The sequence below is a fragment of the Anser cygnoides genome, chromosome 2, assembly GCF_040182565.1.
Source record: "Anser cygnoides isolate HZ-2024a breed goose chromosome 2, Taihu_goose_T2T_genome, whole genome shotgun sequence".
In the NCBI taxonomy this organism is placed as follows: domain Eukaryota; kingdom Metazoa; phylum Chordata; class Aves; order Anseriformes; family Anatidae; genus Anser; species Anser cygnoides.
In genome coordinates, this window is record NC_089874.1 from 155,379,632 (window position 1) to 155,402,375 (window position 22,744).

A 22,744-nucleotide genomic window follows, 5' to 3' on the forward strand; every position below is an offset into this window, starting at 1 on the left:
GGTTAAATCATCTTCCCATACATCCCATACATGAATTTTGTGGATTTGCATTAAATGATGTAACGATGTAATTTCTAACTAACGTGAATTTGCTAGAAGAGAAAAACAGTAGCAGATATGAAGGTTGGTGTGTGCTGTGCTCAGTTTGGTAAAACCTTAATTTAGAGACAAGAGTCTGTCCAGGTTAAATGATGAGCTGCTTTGCCTTGTATCAGGTATGGCTTTTTGGACAGGCAAAGACTGAAAACTGGACAGGAGATTTTGTTGGTTTATCTAGTCATTTTCTTTCCTTTAGTTCTGAACACATGCTTTTAAGGCAAGGGCTTCAGAGTGATTACCCATGAATCGGTTCTGAACTGCTGCAGTTTTCAAGTTGGACTCTTAAGTGTAAATTGTCTGCAGTTTCAGTTCATCTCCATGGTCTGAAACAATTCAGATTTTGGTTATTTTCACATGCCATGCAGAAAAAGATTAACTCCTACTGAGAATCCAGAATATGTAAAAACTTTCAGTTACTTACCAAGATGTACTGTTGTATTAATTTAAGGTATCATTATTTATTAAGCAGAATCCGTCATTTAAGGCAAAAGAACTTGCAGTGAACTGGATCTTTGTGCCAAATATTTCCTGCCAGGGATAGAGGCCTCTAGGAAGCAGCGCATTAATTTGCCTCGTTTGTTAGTTTGTAGACATTTGCATCAGCTAGCTTTAGAGGAAGGCACTCAGTAAAACAGACATAGAAAAGTGGAAAGGAGGAAGTTCCTGCTCCACATGTTGGCAGAGATTTTCTGTTCAAAGATGCCATGATGGACATGCTGTTGAATGCTGTTTTATGTTGTAGGACCGTGGTTTTTAATCTAAACATGGGATTTGAGAATTCTGTTTCTGGTTCCTCTATGATGCTGGTTTTTTGTTTGGTTTAGTTTTATTGTGTGCATTCTGTATGTGTAGATGTATACATAATCTGGTCTTTTATCCTGTCTTGGTCTGTTTCTCTTCTTTTCCTCCCCTCTCCCCCTGTTTATTTCATGAGGAAAAGCTGAAGGCTGTTTCCTTTGTTTTACTATATTTTTTTTATGCTTGTTTCTTTTATTATTTGGAATTCTGGGTAAATTCTATCAGAAGTGCTTTGAGCAGAGCATAACCCAAACCAAATACAATGCTAGATTTATAGCCACGCTGGCAGCTCAAGACTTCATTAGTAATTATATGAATCAAGAATGTGATATTCCAAAAGTTTCCAGTATCTGATGGGAGGAAAGAGTAGTACAAGCATTAGGTAATGATAAGTTGCAACACTTTATAAGCATGCTTAGTGTGAAGCTCATGTGCAGCATCCAGGGATTTATTTTAGGAGATTTTTTTTTTTTTACTATATATTTTTTTTTAATTTAAATGCTATTAATTTTATTGTATTATTTTAATTTTATTCTTTTCTTTTCCCCCGTTGTTTTAGGAAAATTAAGTATGGATCCAGTTGTTAGCTCTGAGATTTTGCCTAGGGGCTATTCTCCAGTTTCTTACCTAGTTAAAGCAAATGAAAGCCTGAAAGAGTTGAGCTTGGTGGTTTGTCTGACTTCCAGAGCCAAGCTTAACCTACCCATACTTGTGTTGAGTGTAATGTATAGCTGATGTGACACATGCCTTCAAGAGTTATAGATTCTAGAAAACATGGTTCTCTGCACCATATTTTTTGCTATTCTTTGTGTCCTTTTGTTAACTTAATGTGTGAGACAAAAGGCAATTTTGCTTCCTTAAGGAGAAGGACAGAGGATAGGAGATACAGCTGTTATATTTGCATCATGACTGTAACTACAAAAAGAGGAGGGTGCTTCGAAACGCTTGATTTCTTCCTTTTAAAACTTCAATTGCTTAATTAGTCCCTCTCATTCTTTGTAGTTTGCCTTCAGTTTAGGCATGTATTACTCATTTCATTTTAATTTCTTGTACTGCTGTTTATTTGCAATGCTTATGATCCTTCTTGCATGTGTTGGAAAATGTCTTTAAAATGTATCAGACACGCTTGGGTATTAGGTAATATGCATGAGAAAAGGGAATCCTGCCTCATCCAGGTTTTTTTTTTTTTTTTTGGTTCTGTAATGGATTTTAGATATTTTATACCTAGAGTAATTGCCTTGATATCTAGCTGGGAGGAAAATTTCAGTCTCTCTGTAGCCTCATCCTAGACTTTCCCATTGGACCATTTAGAGCAGGTGAAGGAAGATATGATCATTTTTATATTAGCTCTATTTTTAGTCTATTAAAATTTAGGTGCTCCAATAAGTTAAATTAATTTACATTCCAGTGTGCTGGCCAGAGCAGCAATTCATCATATGGCTTGTAGTGGAGATGGCCAATTTTCCATTATGGTTTCTCTCTAAGACAAGCTTAAACTGCTGTCAAGACGTAGGACAAGAACAAACATGAAGTTTTGTACATTGTCAAAGTTCCAAAATATACATTTGATACTGTTTTGAAGGAAATCTATGTCTGGAAAGCAGCTGTGAAATAACAACTAAAGGTATTGTCCTGCAACTGTGTCTGTGAGTCTTCTGCTTTAATGATCATCTGAATGATCTGGATGGAAAGACAGTATTGCATGACCTTCCAAAAGACGAAGAGTTTTTTTTGTAATATGTAACAGGTCATCTGGAAATATTAGTTCTGATTTGTTCTGAAAATTATATTTTCAGAATAACTGTGTCTTCAGTCTAAGAATATCTTTTTGTTTTGTATTTGAGTTGTCATGTGCACAACTAGTGGCTTTTAATCCAGCCATTATTATTTAGCTTGGAAGCACTTATGAAAAATTTCATTTCCAGGCATTCTGAATGAAAGTGTTACCACGCGGTGAGTTTCTGTATGATGTTCTGGGAATTTATGCTCATTGGAGTCTTCCTGTTTCTGTCTGTAGTGTTTGTAGAAGTTACTCTGTTTGTAGCTTGGGTTCCTTTGTTTTCTTTCACAACCCATCCACAAAGTGTATTATCTTATTACAAAAGGATTTGACAGTATTCAGCCATATTCCAGTCATCAGTGAGTTTAATAAATGTTTAAGTGTTTACCTATATTATCCCACTTAGAAATACATATATTGAAAGCTTGAAGTCTTGGCAAGTCCACCAGCCTGATATATACATGGTGTTTGCACACATGGGTTTCAAAAGCCTGAACTGATTGGATTCCAAAAAAATAATAAAGTTCTTCTCTTTGCAGTTGTTTGTCCTTCAGGCAGTCATTTCCAGAATGGTGAATGCATTCCCTGCCCTCTTGGTTACTACCAGTACCAGACAGGACGTTCCTCTTGTATCAAGTGTCCAACGGGTAAAACTACCAACTCTTATGGGGCATTCAGCATTGATCACTGTAAGTTGAGCTAATTTTGTCCTTGTTCTTTGTATTCTGCCTTCAAATAAATAATGGATTTTTCATCTGTAAATTAAAAAAAAAAAAACTTTTTTTTTTTTTAATATGAATATGATCCCTTCTGCATATATTTGAAGACATTTTTCAAGGACAGAACAAACTAACTGGTGTTCTGACCCAAAATGCATGAAAAATGAGTGGTCAATCTCATTCAGGATGTTGTGGTTCCTTAAAATGAGTTCATTGTCCTGAGGAATGATGTCTGGGTATTCAGTCAGTGAGAAACATCTTGTATAGTTCATTTATTGGCATTTTCATGAAGACTAAAGAAGTTTTGTCCAGCTTTTTCAAGACCCTGGTTTGGTACAAATATTTCTCTGAGCAACTATTAATATGTTCACTAAAGTTGGTGTATTTATTTTAAATTACTTATTTTTGGATGCAGTTCCATAAAGAATATCACTTGTTAAGCCCATGGATAAAAATAAAAAGTAAGTAGTAAGAATGGGTTTCATGGTAATATGGGTGAGTACCAGAACTGCTTTGTTTTGTTTCAGTCTATTCTCTTGGGTGAAATATAAATACAGATTTATGTTAATGCACCCTGACATGAATTAGTTTTTGCCTAAAGAAGACATCAGGCTGCATAGTAAATTTTCACTTCCATATCTGTGTTCCTGGTGTAGGTATTGGTCTCAGGTGCTTTATAGTTTACTCCTTAGGTGTAGTTTTCTTTACTGCAAGTGTCTGGAAAAAAGCCAAGCCTCTGCCCGGTGTTCATCTTACCTGTGTGCTGAGTCTCAGCCCTTTGCAAAGGGCTATGTAGTACACATTTAGCTTTCTTCTCTATTTCTTTCTTTGCTGTTGTCATGCAAAACCTGAAAGGTTTACTGAATTAACTGTCAGATTAAAAATAAATAAATAAAATATTGACTCACAAACATAGCACAGGAAAATTGGAGAACAGAAGTGTTTTCCTTTCTGCTTATTACCTTATTTTCCTCCCAGATGTTGTGCCTCTGTGGTAAGAATGCCTGAGATGCATGAGAAGTGTTTCCTAAACTATTTTAGCTCTTAGCTCAATATATTGAAGTGAAATAATGCTGATGCTGGCACATTTTGATAAGCCAGACTAATCTCTGGTGGTTCCTTTGTAGACAAATAAGCCACACTTGTTTCAGTAGTATCTCCAAAGAACATGGAAGGCACGAAAGTGGTCAACTAAGCCTGCCAGTTTTAGTCCACTTGGGATCTTCTGCTGCTGCCTTTGATGTTGCTCACATTTCCAGCTTTCTTTCCCTACGAAGCCCAGATACCTGGTTACTAAAAGTTTCTAAATTGTAAACTATGTTGAAAAGTGGTTAGGAAGATGCTGCTAGTTAAAGTCAAAGTGCTTCATTCATTAAGAATAGAGGGTGAGGATGATACTTTCCACTGACAGGGAGAGTTTTTTATTTCTAGAAGCAGATAAATTGATGTGATGGCTCTTGCGCAGTTCATCATTACATTTCAGGAATCCTTTGCAACAGACACTGAACAAACCAATGTGAAAATACAATTCCTTTTCTGTATTACTTCGCTTTACTTTTGTTTTTTCTTTTCTGTGCTTAGAACAAGGGAGATTGGTTCAATGGCAGAAAATCCTAAAAATGTTTGGAATGTGAATTGCAGTAACAAAAAGGAAGTGAAATTAGCATGTTTTGAAGCATGAAACACTATGAAAATTAATTTTCAGTAAAGTCTCTGCTGTACTTAGAGCTTTTTGTCCTATTGGTGCACTGAAAACCAGTGACAGCATCATCAGGCTTCCTTCTTTTTCCCTGTTTACTCATAACAGGTATCACTTACTGTCAAGGCAATGAGCAGGGTTTGCAGTGTGATGAACAAGGCCAGTACAGACCTTCCCAGCAAGACCCTGACAGTAAGAAATCCTTCTGTGTTGATGACTTCGGAGCAGCACTGGAATGGACTGAAACAGATGATCTCCTTACAGACTACCAGTGCCTATGTAAGTGCCAGAGTACTTGGATATGTTGTCATCCATCATAAGTGAAATCTGCTTATGAAAAGACTCAATGCTCCACAGCTGGCTTGCCAACTTACTTTCCCACAATTGTGGCCTCTGCCTTAAGCCACATTCCTCCTTACTTTTGTTTTTCTTGACTGCATTATGGAAGTTGTTTCCTGTAAGGGAAGAGAAAAAGTTGTCTTGTGCTCTCAGATGGCTGGCAGCTTTTAGCGTATGCTGCTCTCCTGCTCTCTGCTTGGAAACCCAACAAGAATAATGAGTGGGCTAATGGGAAAGAAGCAGAATGATGAATTTCCTTGTAAAATTATCACTCGTCAGTGTGTTCCTGTGAAACAGACTGTTTTACAATGACCTCATAGCTGTGGCATAATGTCACCGTCTGGGCTCCTACCGTATGGTATCTGATTTGGTGAACATATCCTTGCAAACTGGGAAAACTTACTTCTGCTTGAACACAGTTGTGAAATGCTAGTTCTCAAAGATAAATAATTTTGGAAAACAAAACAAAATCCCTCAAAGTAAAATATATATATATATATATATATAATCAAAAACAATGACAACAGAACAAACAAAACCAACCATGATTTTCTTAGAAATTGCTTAAAAGCATTTCCTTACTACTTCAGTACTTCTGGGGGAGCCTTTGGAACAGTGGAACTGGGCTTCAGACAAAATGAAATAAAACAGTTGGCACAAAGTCAAGGTAGAGAACAATTTGTTGAAAGTCCAAAGAAAGACTGATGCAAAATAAATGCTTCAGCAAGCTGGGTATAGTACATGTAAGCATACATTAGCGATCTATCACAGAAGTCATCTATCAAATAGTCCCCAGACTGCCTGAAGTAAGGTCTAATTATGCTTCTCAGCCCCAAAGCTTTTGCCTTGCCCAAAAATTACCCTTCCAGAAGGTTTTATTACTCATTATACAATTGGTATCAAATTTAATGAAATATTCTTTTTAGAAACTGATGTCATGGTGTGCTCTGAATCAGACAAGTGTGATCAATAAAAGGAGTGTGAAATGAAAGCCCTTGTTTGTAAAGAGGTTGCAAAACTATTTTCAGTAAAACTAGCTATTCTTTCTCCAAGTATACTTGGAAACTGATTGTAGGTATGAACATGAACCGTTAGCCTGTAGTGCTTTGACACTGGGTAATTGGGATGTTTCTCTGGGCAGAGGACTCACCAACAGGAGGATTAAGCAGCTGTTACTTACCTTGAGCAATTCTGCATGAGCATTTATGACTTTGTCCAGGAAGGAGCAGTTGCAGATTTCTGTGCTTATTTTGGTGGATCATAATAGAAGAGATCATTAAAAATAGATAGATAACGTTGTAAGTCTTGACAATTTAAGAGTTAAAAAAATAGAAAGACAACAAACACACAAGAAATCCTGTTTTATGGTGATTGAAAGGCTGATTTAATTTCCTTTTTTCCTTCTGCATTCCCAGAAAGCACTATTTAAATTGAAACCAATTATTTCTAAGTTTACTTTCCCCTGTCCCTTCTATTTCCCTTAAATGAATTCAGGATGCTACAAGACAGAGGGGTCTGAAGGCTGATCTTGCTTTGACAGGAGGTTGGCAATTGGGCTGGGTCAGTAAATAATCTGCCTATTCTTTGTTTTTTCAAGCCTGTAGTGGGAGGAAGAATTTCCTTTTATCAATGCACAGTAATAAGCCTTAACAGCACGTGTTCATTCTTGTTGTTCTCATTCTTGTTATATTTTAAGCCACACTTAACCTTTGTTGCAGTAGCAGGGATGGGATCTAGAGCTTTACTCTCTAGTGATGTGTGAGATGAAGGAGAATTTCTGCCACTCACTGAGCTTGTGAAATGAGTACTTATATGCCTGTTGGGAAGAGGGCAATGTCAAGTAACAAGTTTGTGAAAATGCAAGCTGGTAGAATACTTTTCATCAAACAGCTTTGTACTTTTTGACAAAATAGTTTTATGAGCACATTTCTCGTTTCCTCTTACTTCCTGTTAAGACAAAAATTCAAGAATAAAAAAAAAAAAAGAAGGAAACCTTTCAGTTTAGCAGTGTTTTCAGTTTAATGTTTAGTTACAGTTTCTATCTCTTCTCTACTTTTCTCCCATATTATTGAAGGAGGGAAAACAGAGGGATAGGATGATGGAGTATCGGGATTTAAAAACAAACCAAAAAGCAGAAGAAAAGAAAAACGTTTAAAATGCTTGCAATTTTTCATTAGAAATGAGGGCAGTAAACAGCACAAAAATATGGCTTTTCAGTTTTATGAAAATATGTGAACTCTGTTCTCAACTGGACATCACTGAAGGTTGCAGAGGTAGAAGGAATTCAGTTTAATGCAAAATTAAACTATTACTTATATTTTGGTCTCCTGTATTCGTAGGAAGAAAAAAATTCCAGCTCTGTTTACACAATCATTCACTCCTCTCCCTAGCTGAGCTGGAGTGCAAGAACTTTTTGAGTTTGTCTAGCCCTCATGTTCTTTCTGAGAAGAAATGATGGTTTTATCAAAAGCACCTGCTGACTCAGCCCTGACAACTGTGGACATTTGCTTTTGATTTAGTCTGACTGTTTAGCTGTAGGAGTACAAATTATTGTTCTAAGAACTTATCCCTGACTTTTATTTTGTGGTTTATCCGGACGCTTCAAGGAGAGAGGCTTGGGATCCTGTGGCTGAATCTCTGCACCCGTGTGTTCAGGGAAGTGAAGGTCTGAGCCTCCAGCTCTTCTACCTACAGACATCTCCAATTGGCTGAGGTCAAACCAGGACTCCTGTTTCTTATCTCTTTAAGGTCTAGCCCAGGTGTTGATTGCAATGAGCCAGAGGTCTGCATTTATTTGGTTAGTCTGGAGAAAAGGAGACTGAAGGGAAGACACCATCTCTACAATTATCTGAAAGGAGGCTGCAGTAAGGAGGGTGTGGGTCTCTTCTCTGAGGTGACAAGTGATAGGATGTGAGCAAAATGTCTTAAGTTGCACCAGGAGAGGTGTAGGTTGGATGCCAGGAAGAATTTCTTCATGGAGAGGGTGGTCAAGCATTGGAATGGGCTGCCCAGGGAAGTGGTGGTGTCCCCACCCCTGAAGGTATTTAAGAGACGTGTGGACATGGCACCTAGGGAAATGGTTTAGTGATAGGACTTGGTATGTGAGGTTGTTGGTTGGAGTTGATGATCTGGACGATCTGTTCCAACATAGATGATTCTATGGCTTTATGATTTTGGGACATTTTGAGCAGAAGCCTGGACAATACAGGGTTGAAGCTAAGTCACCACATTCTTCCCTTCTCCTTAGTGTATTGTGCACATTGAAAGGTATTAGTTTTTCAGCTGAAGGACACACTGTACCAAAAATTGTTAATAGAGGTAATATCAGTCTGAGCAGGGTGCTGGTGATGCTGCTCTGTGTCCCTTCACTAGGCCATAATCATCTTGAGGGTACATCCAGGGCCATACCTTCTGGAGCTTAAATTGAATACCTTGCCCCATTTGGTGACCTTTGGGTTTTGCATCTGTAGACCCCATGAGCATTTCCCAGTTTGTGAACAGTGTTGCTTGTTGGACTTCCTTATACTCATGTGCAGTGGATCCAAGTCAGAGAGAGTGAAGTCAAGCAACAGTCCAGAGTTAAATGTTTGGTGAAGGAGTGAAAAAGGAGCATGCTGGCTATATTACCTGGGAGGCATCCCTGAGCTTAAAGTTAGGAGAGAACACTGATGATGTGCTCCTATACATGAATAATAAGCTCCTAGATTTCCTTTCTAGCCAAGTTCTGTCAGATCTGACTCTTATTTCAGTGACTGATTTGCAGAAAGTTGGTTCCCCTGTTGACTCAATAGTTGGTTCTGTGCCATGAACAAGTAATAGGAGATGGGAGATAACCAGTCTGCTGTTGGCAGAACAGTCTCACTTGAATATAAACTCCCAGGCCACTTCTGGCTAACAGGTTTTGAAAGATCTTGTGATGCTGTTTTTGCAGAATAGAAATTATATCCTCAGTCCTAGTGCTTCCTGTGTTATCTTTGGAGTTAGGGTACATGGTTTTACGAGCAAATGTCTTCCCCTATAAAAGTCTTGAATTTTTATTTCTAGGTAAAGTCTCTTTGTATCTCTGCATCATGGAAACTGATTTTTTTTTTTTTAAGTGCTCAGAAGATTTGAGAGAGTTCCTGCCTCCAAACTTCTTTATGGGTCAGAAGATGCTCAAATTCTTCAACCTCAGTCATTCAGGAGAGACCTGCAAAGTCCAGCTTTTCAATGCATTTCAGGTGAGGAAAACTCTCAGAAAATCCGTACGGACAACAGAACCCGCCGTAGCAAATTATAATCCTTTTGTATGATGAACTTATAATTAATTCCTAGATGAACTATGTCTCTTGCAGTTCAGTGCCAATTCGCTGCAGAGTATTTACAACTTTTGCTAACCTTGTTTCAGTGAAGAGGTTGCTCTTTTTTCTAAAAGAAGTCTTCTGACTTTATGTACCAATTTAGGCAAGTCATCTGAGTTTAAATCCAGTTTACAATATGGATGAGAGCCAAGATTCAGACCAGGAAACATTCATCAGATTTTCCAGATGTGCAGACAAGAAAAGGATTAGGTGTTCAGCACATGTGAAAACCAAGATCTTTGCTTCTTTCCAAATTAACTGATTGACATATAAAAGAGGAATAAACAACCTTGCTTGCATCAGAAGGATATAGTAAGGAGTGCAGAAGTATTCCTCTGTCAATTCTCACAGTGTACGTACTGTATTGCATTTGGACACATCATATTATTGGTTTATATTGATTCAAAATTTAGTCTTTCAAAGTCTCATCTAAAACTACAGGGAATCAGTGCACTGCTTTCAGGGTGCCTTGCCTTGTGTCTCCTAGTGCTTCAGGCCTGTCAAGAGAGGCAGAGGTGTTGCATTCAAAATAAAAGCACCCTGGCTGTAATACTACAGGTGGCCTGGGCAAATATCACAGAAATCTCATAGTCACTGGCTTTGTATCACATGCCTTGGTCTAGTTGGAGTGGTCGTCTCTCATGCCAAGAGGTGAATCTGTGAAGCCTTGTGTGTGCTACTAGAATGATTTTCATCCACCAGACCATCTCCTATCTAGTTAGTGTAAGGTTTCTTGCACTTTCCTTTGAAACTGGAGAACCTTAAAAGCAAGCCAGTGAACAAGGCACTCCAGGCATGAACTTAGGGAGGAAAAGATGCCCTTTTGGCAAGTGATTTAATTCAGTGCATGTAGTCCGTATTTTCATTATGAGCTATACTATGCTATGTGATGGCCTTTTAAAAATATATATATATATAAAATTGGGCAGCGAAGCCTTTGTGGATAATTAGCATATGTGCTTATATTCACTGTCAAATGGCAACACTACTCTAAAATATTACTGTTGAGATTCTCATTGAAGGGTAGGGGTTAACCCTCCCCTCTCTGCTCCCATGAAAATCAGACAGTTTAGCCCTCATTCTGATGGTGTTTTGGTCTAAGCTGCTTGATTTTATACTAAAGAAAACATCTTTATTTCCTAAATAAAGGAAACAGTTTTGCTCCTGTTTTAGGAGCAGAGCTGTGGGAGCACATTAGTGGTGTTGGGTTGATAAGTGTATGGGCAGAAGAAGGATCTTCAACCACTCCTAACCACAGAAGGGGATGGCTGCTTGGTCCCTTACACTGGTCATCATGATTTCAGAATTCAGTGTTTCCCTCCTTCCTATCACGCCAATATTGACCACAACCTCTTTGCCATGCAGTTACTGTCTTGAGCAGCTATGCTAAGTGGTTTGTATAAGTCTTCCCTGCCCTCCTCAGGCAAAATTATCCAGCAGACATTAAATGTTTGGTTAGGTGGTTAGACCTAACTCATCTGTTTGTATCATCAGGTGAAGAATGCCCAAACAAGTTTTTGCAGCATTTAACTTAAAAATCTAATCTATACTAAAATGGTTAAAAGCTAAGGTTCATCTGGCTAATGAAATTCATGTGCTTGCAGTTTGATAGAGGCATGAAAAATTGGGTAAATGGCAATAAACAGGAAACTGGCGCAGAAATTATACACATGAAATGCTAGGAAATTTATGGTCTATTTCTTTCTTTTCAGACTGTGAGAAGGAAGAAGCATGCGGTTTTGTCACTGTAACCCCTGCTGGTTCTGAAGTTGTGTGTGAATTATATAGTGCCACTGAAGTCAACTTCAACTGTACCACCTCTGGATTGGTAAAAATGATGATACTTAAAAATCTGTGTTTGTCATAATACTGTAGGTTCAATATAATTAGAAGACATCATAGAAGAAAGGCAGACCATTACCTGACTCCTTGTACATTGTTCTTCATTGTGGCAGTAATAGATTTCTGCAAGTTGGTAAAGAAGCTAGACCCAAATTGTCTTAAAAGTGATATCTGAATGCCTCAGTGTTTGCATGAGACACCACACAGCACTTCTGTTCTTAAAACCTGCTGAGCACCCACAGTCTGGAAATCAGGCTAACTTAAAAGGGATTTTGTCTGAATAGTCAAAACTAGAAGTATCCAGGTCAGTAATCAGATCACCGGAGGCAGTCATCATTTATTAGTCCCTTCCACTTGTCAAGAGTTTGAGTCATCTGCTCCTCAGCACTTTAACAGCTTCCTACTCACTACTTTGTAAACACAGTGAAGCGGCACTGAAGATCAGTCGAGATTTCAGTTTTGCAGCCTAAAAAGCATACACACTGGGCCACAGCAAGCTGTGGTGGTTATAAACTGTGTATGCTAATTCTTCCCTCTGTTTACAACTAAGGAAAATGTGTTGTGGTAGAGGAAATTGGTCACATTGCATTTATTGTGCTTGCCTGTTTTGTCCCAGGTGCAAGGTGTTTTGGGGAACCCTGCTGCCACTCGTGTTGGTCGTCTCAGCTGCATGCTTTATATCAGGAACCCAGAAGGAGATGCAGTGATGGTCTATTTGAAGAAAGGTACCAGATGCAAATCGATCTGATGTTAGACTGCTGTGCCGAAGCTTGTAGTTCTGTGTAGAATCATGATGGCATGGAGGAACATCTTTGTTCAAAATGACATCATTCTGTTCAGAGCTTAACGCTAAGTGGTAGCCAGAAAAACTCAGTAAATCTTCCCTTCATGGCTTGGTCCCTAGAAATGTAGTTTTTGAAATCATGTAGTGCATGTAGTTTTTGAAAGTTGCTTTAATGGCTTTTCAGCAGAGAGTTCCACAAAAAGCTGAGTATCCAATGTGTTATTCTATTATAAATCATTGCGATATTATTTATTAAACATTTTGTTGCTTAACTATATAAGGTATTATTACTGACCAGCTTCTATATCAATAACAATTTACATTCATTTTGATTATCGCAGTCTACAACTTCCTCGCGAGAGGGAGTGGAGAGGCAGATGACCTATTCTCTGTTATCACCAGTGACAGGACCCAGGGGAACGGTGTGAAGCTGAGGCAGGGGAAGTTTAGGCTGGACATCAGGAAGAGGTTCTTCACCGAGAGGGTGGTCGCACACTGGAACAGGCTCCCCAGTGAAGTAGTCACTGCACCAAGCCTGCCTGAATTTAAGAAGCGATTGGACTGTGCACTTAGTCACATGGTCTAAAATTTCGGGTAGACCTGTGTGGTGCCAGGAGTTGGACTTGATGATCCTTATGGGTCCCTTCCAACTCGGGATATTCTATGATTCTATGATTCTATAAATTGTCTTACTAATACACCAGCCTAGAAATACCCTGCTCTCCGGTAAAATCTCAGTGATTCATCTGAAATAATGAAAGTGACAATGTATGTTTTGTGTGATTGATACCTTTGACTATCCCAGCTCACCTGTGTCCAGCTTTGAGCCTCATGCCAAATTTGAAACAAAACAACTGAATGCAGTACAAAAACAACTGAATGCAAAACAACTGATGCAGTAGGGTTTGAGTCAGAACTCTGCTGTCACTGGTTTCCTCTTACTGTTATCCAAATCTCTGAGTTGTCATTTATTAATAATAATGTAAGTAGAGAGCTAAGTCTCACCTGAAAAAAGACAACTCCTCTGAGTTTGTTGCAATCAATATAACATCTTGATATCAGGTCTTCTCTACATTTCTGTTGATATTGCTAGTTAGGTTCAGGATAAAATGAATTGTCCTCTTATGTATGTGACATTTCAACAGAAGACATTTCAACAGAAGCCTTAATTGCAGATTTAGGTCTACTGGTGAAATACCAGTTTACATTTTTACCCAAATAAGTCTGTTTCATTTATACCTGGGAGTTATTAATATAATACTTGAAACTGGAGTATTACCAACATTCTTGGGTACATTGATTTAGGAGACCTTTTCTGGTACAATTCCTCAATGGCAATATATTCTGGCTAGCTTCACAACTGTAATTGCACCAAACTGTTCGGTAATGTTATCTTGCATTTGAAACTCAAAGTCCAGGACAGGATTTTTAAGGCAGAACTTTTATCATAAAACTTTCAACTAACTCCAGTCAGCAGGCAATCTGAAATCATCACATCTCCTCCTGAGCTCTTTTGAACATTTCTTTCCTCTTCTGTCTATGCAGCACAAGAATTTAACTCATCTGGACTCAAAACCTTCAAAAGGACTAGTTTTCAGAATGTGCTTTCTGGTGTGTATCAGTCCATGGCGCTCTCAGCAGCCAGCACATCTCTGACGGATGCTCAGCTCTTCTGCCGGCAGACTTGCAGCAGGGACTCTTGCTGTGATGGCTTCATCTTGAGTCAGATTGCCCTTGAAGGAGGTATTGTCTAAACACTGCAAAATTAAAAATTCTGCAGTAGAAAACCAACATAAACAAGTAGGTTAAAAAACTATCAACCAACAGTGGGTAGAGCTCATTTTTGGATGCTCTACACATGCCTCTGCATCACGTTTTGTTGTTGTTGGCAGATTTGAGTAATGCCCAGGACTTGGCCTGGAGCAGTACGGATAAAGGCCTGAAGTAGCAAGCTGCTCTTGGAGAGAAATGGACATTTTGAAAGGATAATTCTTTTGACCTGCTTTAGGCATCTGTATTCAGATGAGATAAATCATTTTGAAAATGCCTCTCTCCTTACTTCATACAGCTTTGTTGCTGAGAGTTAGTGCCTTTCAGCTGGTGGGAGAATTAATATGGTGCCTACAGAGTGCTTGTAGTGTAAATGTAAATCAGCTTCCCTTTTACAGCACGAAAACAGGATGCTAAACAGAGCTTTATGTCAAATTATTACATGCAAAAAAGCTATAATCTCCTAAATCCATGTGTCTAGCTAGGATACAGAGGAAGTGGGAGTTGGATGGACAGAGCCTGGCAGAGATGGGACCTAGGCAGAGCCCAGATTTCTGCCAGCAAGTTTAAGCACTTAATTTCAGTGCTTACTTTTTCTAGCTTCTTTTCTAGATCATACAGCTTTCCCACTGGAGGGGCATTTGTTGTAGAAAAGGTGAAGTTCTAATTGCCTCAAGGTGAAGTTCTAATTGTCTCAACTTTTTAGATGGGCTCTTACAAACCCAAACATGTGCTACTGGCTGCTGTGTGGCAAGTACTTTAGTTTTGTGTGGCAGCTAATCATGGATTTCTTTCCAGGAAAATGTTTTCCATTTTGACATCTCATATTCGTTTCCATCAAAATATTCTATCTGATCTTGTAATGTCATGTTCTTCTATACAGTTACCATCAAATGCTTGTAGTTTCCCTTTTTGTGAGCATAGAATGAGGTGTGGAAACATAAATGTTATAGAGCTGGATCAATAATACAGGTGAATGCATTAGTTGAAGTAGCATTTTGTAAACAATGAACAACAACAACAACAAAATCAATATCTCAAGAACCCAGCTGATAAAAAATAAAAAATAAAACCCAACAACACTGCATTGTAAGTTGTGTCAGCAAGAACAAAGCAAGGGTTTAGATGTTGTCTAGATGTTATGGTGACAGACTGATCACAAGCAGAAGACCTCATCTCTGAATGCGTTGGTTCTCCTGACTTGTGCTGCGATGCTGGGGGATATTCAGGCTGTACTGAATTAATTCAGGCACCAAACCAGGAAACCATCCCAGTAAAAATATACTAATGAAGTACTTTCTTGGTTCAGAGCCCAAGATTTTAAGACTGCCAAAGGATTGAACATGTCTCTGTGGCGCTTCAAAGTGCTGGCAACCCTGTTGAATATTATCAGATAATAGTAATATTTTATTAGGTGGTAACAGTATGTGCTTGAACTCTCTGGAACACAGGCTATAAATGTTTGTTTTATGTATGAACATCTAACCTTTGAACTCCAAATTGAAACTATGGTTTTGATTTTCTGTTTTTAGTTGTCAATATTAATGAGTAGCTCTCTCAGTGATGCAGGTTCAATTGGCATTTGGAGAAAGTGTTGGGATGCTTGGATGAAAACTTCTGTGTAGATGCACAGTGTTACGGCAGTGACACAGTTCTCTCTTCCTCTGAACCTAGGTACCATTTTTTGTAGTTTGATGAGCTCCCCAGATGTGCTGATCTGCAATGAAAATAGCTGGAATCCAACTTCTGTCGTAGAAGGAATATGCAAAGGCATGAGCTATGACAAAAAAGAGATGACGTTTTCCTTCACCCTGGGAGGGCAAGTGTTCAGTGGAAGTATGTCAGTGAATTAACTCAATTTACATTACTTTTATTTAATTGTTCTACTGAGTCTGCCTGTTCCACCAGCCTGCTCTTGTACTTCAGTGCTTTTTTTTTTTTCTCAAGTAAATCCCTGCCTGTACAACCATAAGAGAATAAGACCTCCCTAATAAGGTGCATTGTTAGAAGGACCTCTTACACTTCTCTGTGGCAATATTAAGGAAAGTCAAGAATATGTTGCTTCTAATAGGTTACCCTGTAACACTTCCAGTATTTAACTTAGGCAGATTCAAGTCAATTATCTTAAAGAAATGTAAACCGTGGAGCAAAGACAGAAAGAGATATGCCCAAGAAAAAGCAATGATAGAAAACAAGATAAAACCTTGGTCCCCATGACTCAGATTAGCACTCAGACACCTGAATCCTTCTTAGGGTCTTGCACTGTAAATAAGGTGAAATGTAGTCTAGTAATGTGTTTTTATAATGTAATTTCTGAGCAATTCAGTGCTACCTATTTAACAACTGTTCTAACACACTTTTTTTTTTCCTTTTTTTTTTTTTCTTTATTAGCTTCTAAGCTGGCAGAAGAGGAAGAGAGAAATTTTACCACTTTTCAACAGGTTTATCTGTGGAGAGGTGAGTTATCTCACAGGGCTTGTTATAAAAGCTTATAATGAACTACAGGCAGTGGCAGCTGTCTGTTCTATGAATACCACTTGTTTAAACTGGAAGTGTCTTGCTTTATTTTGTACTGTTCAAAATCAGACACTACTTGGAAGTCTTTTCCAGTAGGAGTGGGTGTAATCTAGAGTAATTCTACTACAGTAACTTTCATGAAATTTGGGTAAATTCCACTGTCTGAGGATATGTTTTATTGCTTTTAATGACTGTGAAAAATGGTATTGTGGAAACACTTGCCTTTGACCTACCAGTGTCCAAGGTACCATAATAATTTGGACCTTTACAAGTAACTGGGCAGATTACCTTTATTAGCATGATCATTATGTATGTGTTGTTTTTTGTAAATTTACTCTCTGAATGTCACAGCATATATAGCAGGACCTGCACAAATTATTTGGGCTACTGCCCTAGAAACACACACAGCATCTAAATGCTTTTGCATAGTGATTGTGGGTATGGCATTTGCTTTTATCCTCCAAACAGGGTATTTTGGGTTAAATTCTGCCTATAAGGTTACAAGCAGATGCTGTTACTCATTTTCGATTCATAGGTTGGAGAAACTAAATAAGGAGTTTTCCTAATCAGTGCGCTTTACTCTAAAACGTTTGCTAAAGTTAGGGAACCAAGGATGAGCTTGTCTTGCGGAAGAAAGGTGAACTGAATTATTGTGCTCTTTAATTCCTGTTGCATTTCAGGCTCCGATATGGTCACCCGGCCTAAAACCTCTGTGTGTGATGCTACTGCTTTGAAGACAGAGAATGATCTAACATTATCAGGTATTATAGTAAAGGCAGATAGAGAAGATAACAGAGGGAGGTGCAGAATTTAACCAGAGAATATCACGTATTGTCATATATGTACCGTAATGGTGTAGGTATTTAAGTAAAAGGGACTTCTTTTAGGTGGAAAATCTGATACATTTTTTGGGAATGATGTTTGAAAAGTTTGACTCCTGCAAGGACCTCATGTCTTTCTGGTTTTCTACTTTCACAGGCCAGTCTGGAAATGAGAAAGAGTTAAAACCTTCTTAGATTCATTAAACTGTAAAGACATAGGAAATATTATTTGGCTGAGGAAAAAAAAGGCATAAACCCAGGGATCAAATCCTTAGCCTGGGTACATGGGCATATCTACTTCTACTGGTGATACGACTGTAAATGCAACACTTAGAGGAAGTAAGGACAAAATTGCAATCACAAGTCTTTCTTCAAAGTTAGAGACTCTGTTATTCCAGGGTCTGCTCATGGTTATACTAAGTGATTTGTATGTACAAAATAATTTGTATTACTTTAATAGCATTCCTCTGGGCCTTCAGCAATCCTATCCTAAAACAAGGAGAGCAGTGGAGTTTGATGAGAACATATTGGTTTGTCTCTGATGAACTTAAATCTTTGCTGAGGAGCCTTGGCGGATGCCTGAGCATATGGCTTATTACACGTAAAATCATAACACAAAGTGAATTGATGATTTTGTAATTTGAATGGAAGGGAATGGAAAGTAAACCTGTAATTTGAATGGAAGGTAAACAAAAATGTCTGTTTATCTAGTGGCATTCCTATACAATCAGTGGTATTTTTAAAGTCTAGACTTCAACATGAGAAATAGTTGCACTTAATACAGTGGGTGAAATTCTCTTGCATTTACCTGCCAAGGCATGAGCGGAGCCCTCAGGGCTCTCCTTTTCCTTGCTGTGGCTGATGATATCATTAAAACTCAAAGTTATGCAAGGTATTCATCTTCTTTCTCCATGCTTTAAGCTTAGTCATGACAAAAATAGTTTTAAGGGAAACTGAAGGTTGACGTTGAGCTTTGAAAGGCAATGAGACTTATAAATCACCTTCTCGGAAAAGTTATGGATACATTTGGGAAAATGTCTATAGAGTTTTTAATTACTTGGTGATCGTGCTTAGAGCACATGGTAATGTCTCTTTTCTATTTTCTGATAGAAATACAAAATGATTGTGCACTCACAGTATGTCAGTACATTCTTTGGCATTTCAGCTGCAGTTATTTGTCTTTGATTTTCTATATTCATTTTTGTCTGGCTGTTTCAATTCATCTATGGTTAAACAGCAAGAAACTCTCACAATGCCGGAGTACCTGGTGATGAGACCTGCTGATGACATTTCATAAATAGAAAGGTGTTTATGAAGAAATTTGCAAGAGTGTCCATTTCTCTGAATATTGCTCTAGGACCCTTATTTAAAGGGATTAATTTTAAAACAGCCTGAACTACCTGTGATTGTTTCAGAGGGAGCTGAAGAGATGCAGAGCAGTGTATACATGTCTAAAGATCACAGGCAGAAGACAAAGGAGATATTTAATATGGTCAGTGGGAGCATGAATTAGGAGAAATACCATTAAATATCTGAAATAGATATTAAACTTGTTAAGAAAACATGTAATTGAGAGGTGTAATAGCTTCCCAAGGAAATATAAGGAAACTAAGGAAACTGCTGCATTTTGGATCAATAAAAGTAGATTGATCAAGATATTATAAACATCTTCTGAGGAATCATACTTCATTGTTAGACAGATGTGTTGCATGACAGAGTAGAGCCTTCTTATTTCTAGAAGCTGTGATTTATTTTTTTATTTTTTTTATTTTTTGGTGGTGGAAATATTCTGGCAATGCCGTGTTGTTCAGTGCAGTTCAACAAGGAAGCATTGCCTACACAAACATCACTAATTGTGGTTGGACTATTCCACCAAAGGTTGGAACCTTTGGTGATGTTAACATTACAAAATTGTTGCAGCTGCTTTACTTGAAAGACCAAATTTTATATGTAAATAAATTTAATTTATTCCAGACCATAACTTTTGTGGGCTTGAGCTGTTTGTTTGTTTGAATCTCAGATTCCACAAAGGATCTTTTCTACCTAATGGACAACAGCCAGATACGAAGCAACCCAAACTATTCAATTCCTTACCAGCAGTACTGGGTTTTCAGGCAGAAGTACTCAGCGGAGGACGCGGTGCTTTGGTGTCTCACACGTAAGATATCTTGCAGACAGTTATTTTGTAAGATAGTAAGGAGATAATTAACCTAAATCTTTCTACAGAATATAGGTATTATAATAATTCTAATAATACTAATTATAATTATTATAATATAATTACAATAATTATAATAATAAAACCTAGATATGGACCTAGATATTTTTCAGGGGAAAACCACAAAATTTTCGTGGAAGCCAGCTATATTGAATTTGCTATTGGGGCCCCCTCATGATCATCTTCTACTGTGGCAGAAAGGGTACCCATCATTCATGGTTAGACTAGGTGATCTTGAAGGTCTTTTCCAACCTTTATGGTTCTATGATTCTATAATAATTATTAATATTCTATAAATATATTATGGGCAAGAATAGTAGAAGATTAGGCAGCATAGGCAATACTTTGCTATTCTTGAAATGTAGTTTTCCAACTAGTGAAAAATACAGATATTTTGGGGTTAATGATGAAGTAGATTTTGACATGATAAATGGAGAAGAATTTCTAGCTCTGACTACCAGGAAGGCAGAAGTGAGAGCATTAGACAGTGCACAAAGATCACTGTAAGAAGTCAGTAAAGATATGCCTGTCTAAAATTAAGCATTGACGCACACATTTACAGAAGTCATTGCCACAGCAGTTAAGAAATGGGTTTGACTACTCCGTTTCTTTTCTGAAAGTGCTTTATTACCTTGGAGCAAATTTCAATGCAAATTTTTGCAAGTAAATGCATTGAACAGTTGATTCTGGAAAAGTTATTTTTGTTATGTATGAACATTTCAGAAATTGTTTGCAAAAAATTCATAAAACATTTTAGAAAATATTTAACTTTATTGTCCTTTTTATTCTTTAAAGTAAGACACCAACAAGCGATACAGAGGTTTTCTTGATTATAGAGTTTGTATGTCAAATTTACTAAAAAGAAAAAAAATACAGATCTTCAAGTCACAGTGTCAGTGGTACCAATACACTGAACTAATGCTTGCCACAGCTGGAGAACATCTTTCCAATCAGCTGTGGTATAGCTCCTTTTCTGTGCTCCCCAAGTAAATTTGCTCTTCATTGTAACTAGAAACAGAATCTGTCCCCATTTCTCTTGCACTGTAATAGGATAATATTGAAATTCTCATTTTCAGTTATTTGCTGATTGATAGCATGAAGTACATTGAAGAGACAGGAAGGAAACCCTAGTGTGTCTAAAGTTTAGTGACTTTGCCTCCTAGGTTGTGCACAAGAAGATGAATTTTGTCAAATGGCAGATCTTCAAAATGCCACAGACACATACTTTGTGTGTACCTTGTATCCAGCAGCACAAATTTGTGATGGCAGCATTGACCAGCTACCGGAAAACTGTCGTACCGTCCTACCCTGGCAACCACAGGCATTGTATCGAAAAATAGGTAAGTTATGGGATTTGAATGTATGTGTGCTGTAACCTTGGCAATGCAAGCTGGCTCTTGACTCTGAGAAAAAAAAAAAGTCTGAATGTATAAATTAGTGCTGGGATGTGATGTTGCAAGTGAAGGCCAGGCTGTCCTGGTGTGACTTTTCATTTCTGCAGTCAGCAATTCTTTGAGTGGTGTCTTCTTCAAAGTGCTGGTGATTACACTTCAGTGATATTAACTACAAGTTTAATTCTCTGCCTTGGTTATTCCCAGTTCAGAGAGGCCAAGTGTAGCTCAAATAATCTGTCTCAGGTATTAGGTGGTTTTATAATGTGGGTGAAACCAGACAGTCATAGGGATAGCAACAATTCCATTTTCTACCATCAAAATTTCCATGGTAGTTAAAAAGTGAAAGCATATTTATCTAAATGCATTCTTGTTGAGTGTAATTTTTTATTTATTTTATTTTTTTTAAAAAAAGAGCAAATCCAGTGTTATAGACAAGGATTCTAATCTCCACTCTTTGAATGTGTGGGGATTTCAGTGGTTTTCTTATATTGCTCACATGAGGAAACTGAGACAAATAAGCCTGTTATCGCTGTGCAGGAAGCTATACGTTTGCTGAAAACAAACAAGCAAACAAAATAGCATAGAGATCCACTGAATGCAATGATTAAACTGTGACTTTTGGGGGTGCCAAAAATACAATAATACATGAGCATACATACTGGATTCTTCCCATCTGGAGCTGTGATCCATTTTTTTGGACCAAAATGATGTATTCATGTCAATACAGATCCAAAACCAAAGTCCTTAGTTAGAAGTCTTTCCTTGGCAGAGTACTTTGATCAGCTTTTAGAGACTTCACTTGCTGGAATTTTGTGCATCTTCAGGCTTAACTCTCCTACGTTTACTGTGACAGTGTAAAAATGTCTTTTAATTTACTAAGGTCATTGTAGCACAGGAATGTAAGCTTTATACTTACCATGTTGTTACTTGACGAGCATACATAAATTAGAAATAAAAGGTGATTTTTTCCTGATTTTGGTTTTCTTTTGTGCCAGTTACTCTGAAAAGTTCTGTGAAGAGCTTCTACACACGTGTACCATTCCAGAAAGTAATGGGAATCTCAGTGAGGAATAAGACCGACATGAGCAGAAAAGCAGTTTCAGATGGGTAGGACATGACTATTTCTTTGCTTTTACTGGAATTTTAACCGTGCCTGAAATACCAAGGCAATGTTATGCAGATGAACAGGATCAGATGATACAAGAACAGCATTATGTGAGAATACTTAACAAACAAAAATGGCATATGATTTAAAGGAAATTTGTAATTGAGGTATAAATGATAAGGTGTGTAATTAATTATAAATTATATATGTGTGATTTAGTACTTATACTTCTACTAAATTGCTGCTTGGCCAGTTAAATCTCTTAGCAGAAAATAAATTTATGCTGATACTTTTAAGGCAGTTATCAAAATATTCATGTAAATTACTAGATGTAATCTGGTAGATGTATACTGATTGAATGTAATTTCATCTAAAAAACGGAAATATGTGGAAGTATCTCTGAAGTATGAAGAACCATGAGGCAGTCTTATCATGCAGAGCTTCTCTACAGGTTCTTGGTGTTTCTTCCCTGTGCAATATCCTATCTCTCCTTCTCTAGGACAGAGAAAAATTATTAAT

At 37.7% G+C, this 22,744-nt stretch overlaps 1 protein-coding gene across 1 annotated transcript in view; it reads left to right on the top strand.

Annotated features, from left to right (window-relative positions):
• Positions 1 to 22,744, top strand: part of TG (thyroglobulin) — a 156,901-nt gene that overhangs the window by 37,808 nt on the left and 96,349 nt on the right. Inside the window, exons 21-32 of the mRNA XM_048049740.2 lie at positions 3,217 to 3,366; positions 5,204 to 5,374; positions 9,532 to 9,654; positions 11,487 to 11,602; positions 12,233 to 12,341; positions 13,946 to 14,143; positions 15,845 to 16,006; positions 16,562 to 16,627; positions 17,368 to 17,448; positions 19,529 to 19,666; positions 20,890 to 21,066; positions 22,116 to 22,227. Coding sequence (XP_047905697.2) covers positions 3,217 to 3,366; positions 5,204 to 5,374; positions 9,532 to 9,654; positions 11,487 to 11,602; positions 12,233 to 12,341; positions 13,946 to 14,143; positions 15,845 to 16,006; positions 16,562 to 16,627; positions 17,368 to 17,448; positions 19,529 to 19,666; positions 20,890 to 21,066; positions 22,116 to 22,227 — 1,603 coding nt within the window. The remainder of the gene's footprint in view (positions 1 to 3,216; positions 3,367 to 5,203; positions 5,375 to 9,531; positions 9,655 to 11,486; positions 11,603 to 12,232; positions 12,342 to 13,945; positions 14,144 to 15,844; positions 16,007 to 16,561; positions 16,628 to 17,367; positions 17,449 to 19,528; positions 19,667 to 20,889; positions 21,067 to 22,115; positions 22,228 to 22,744) is intronic.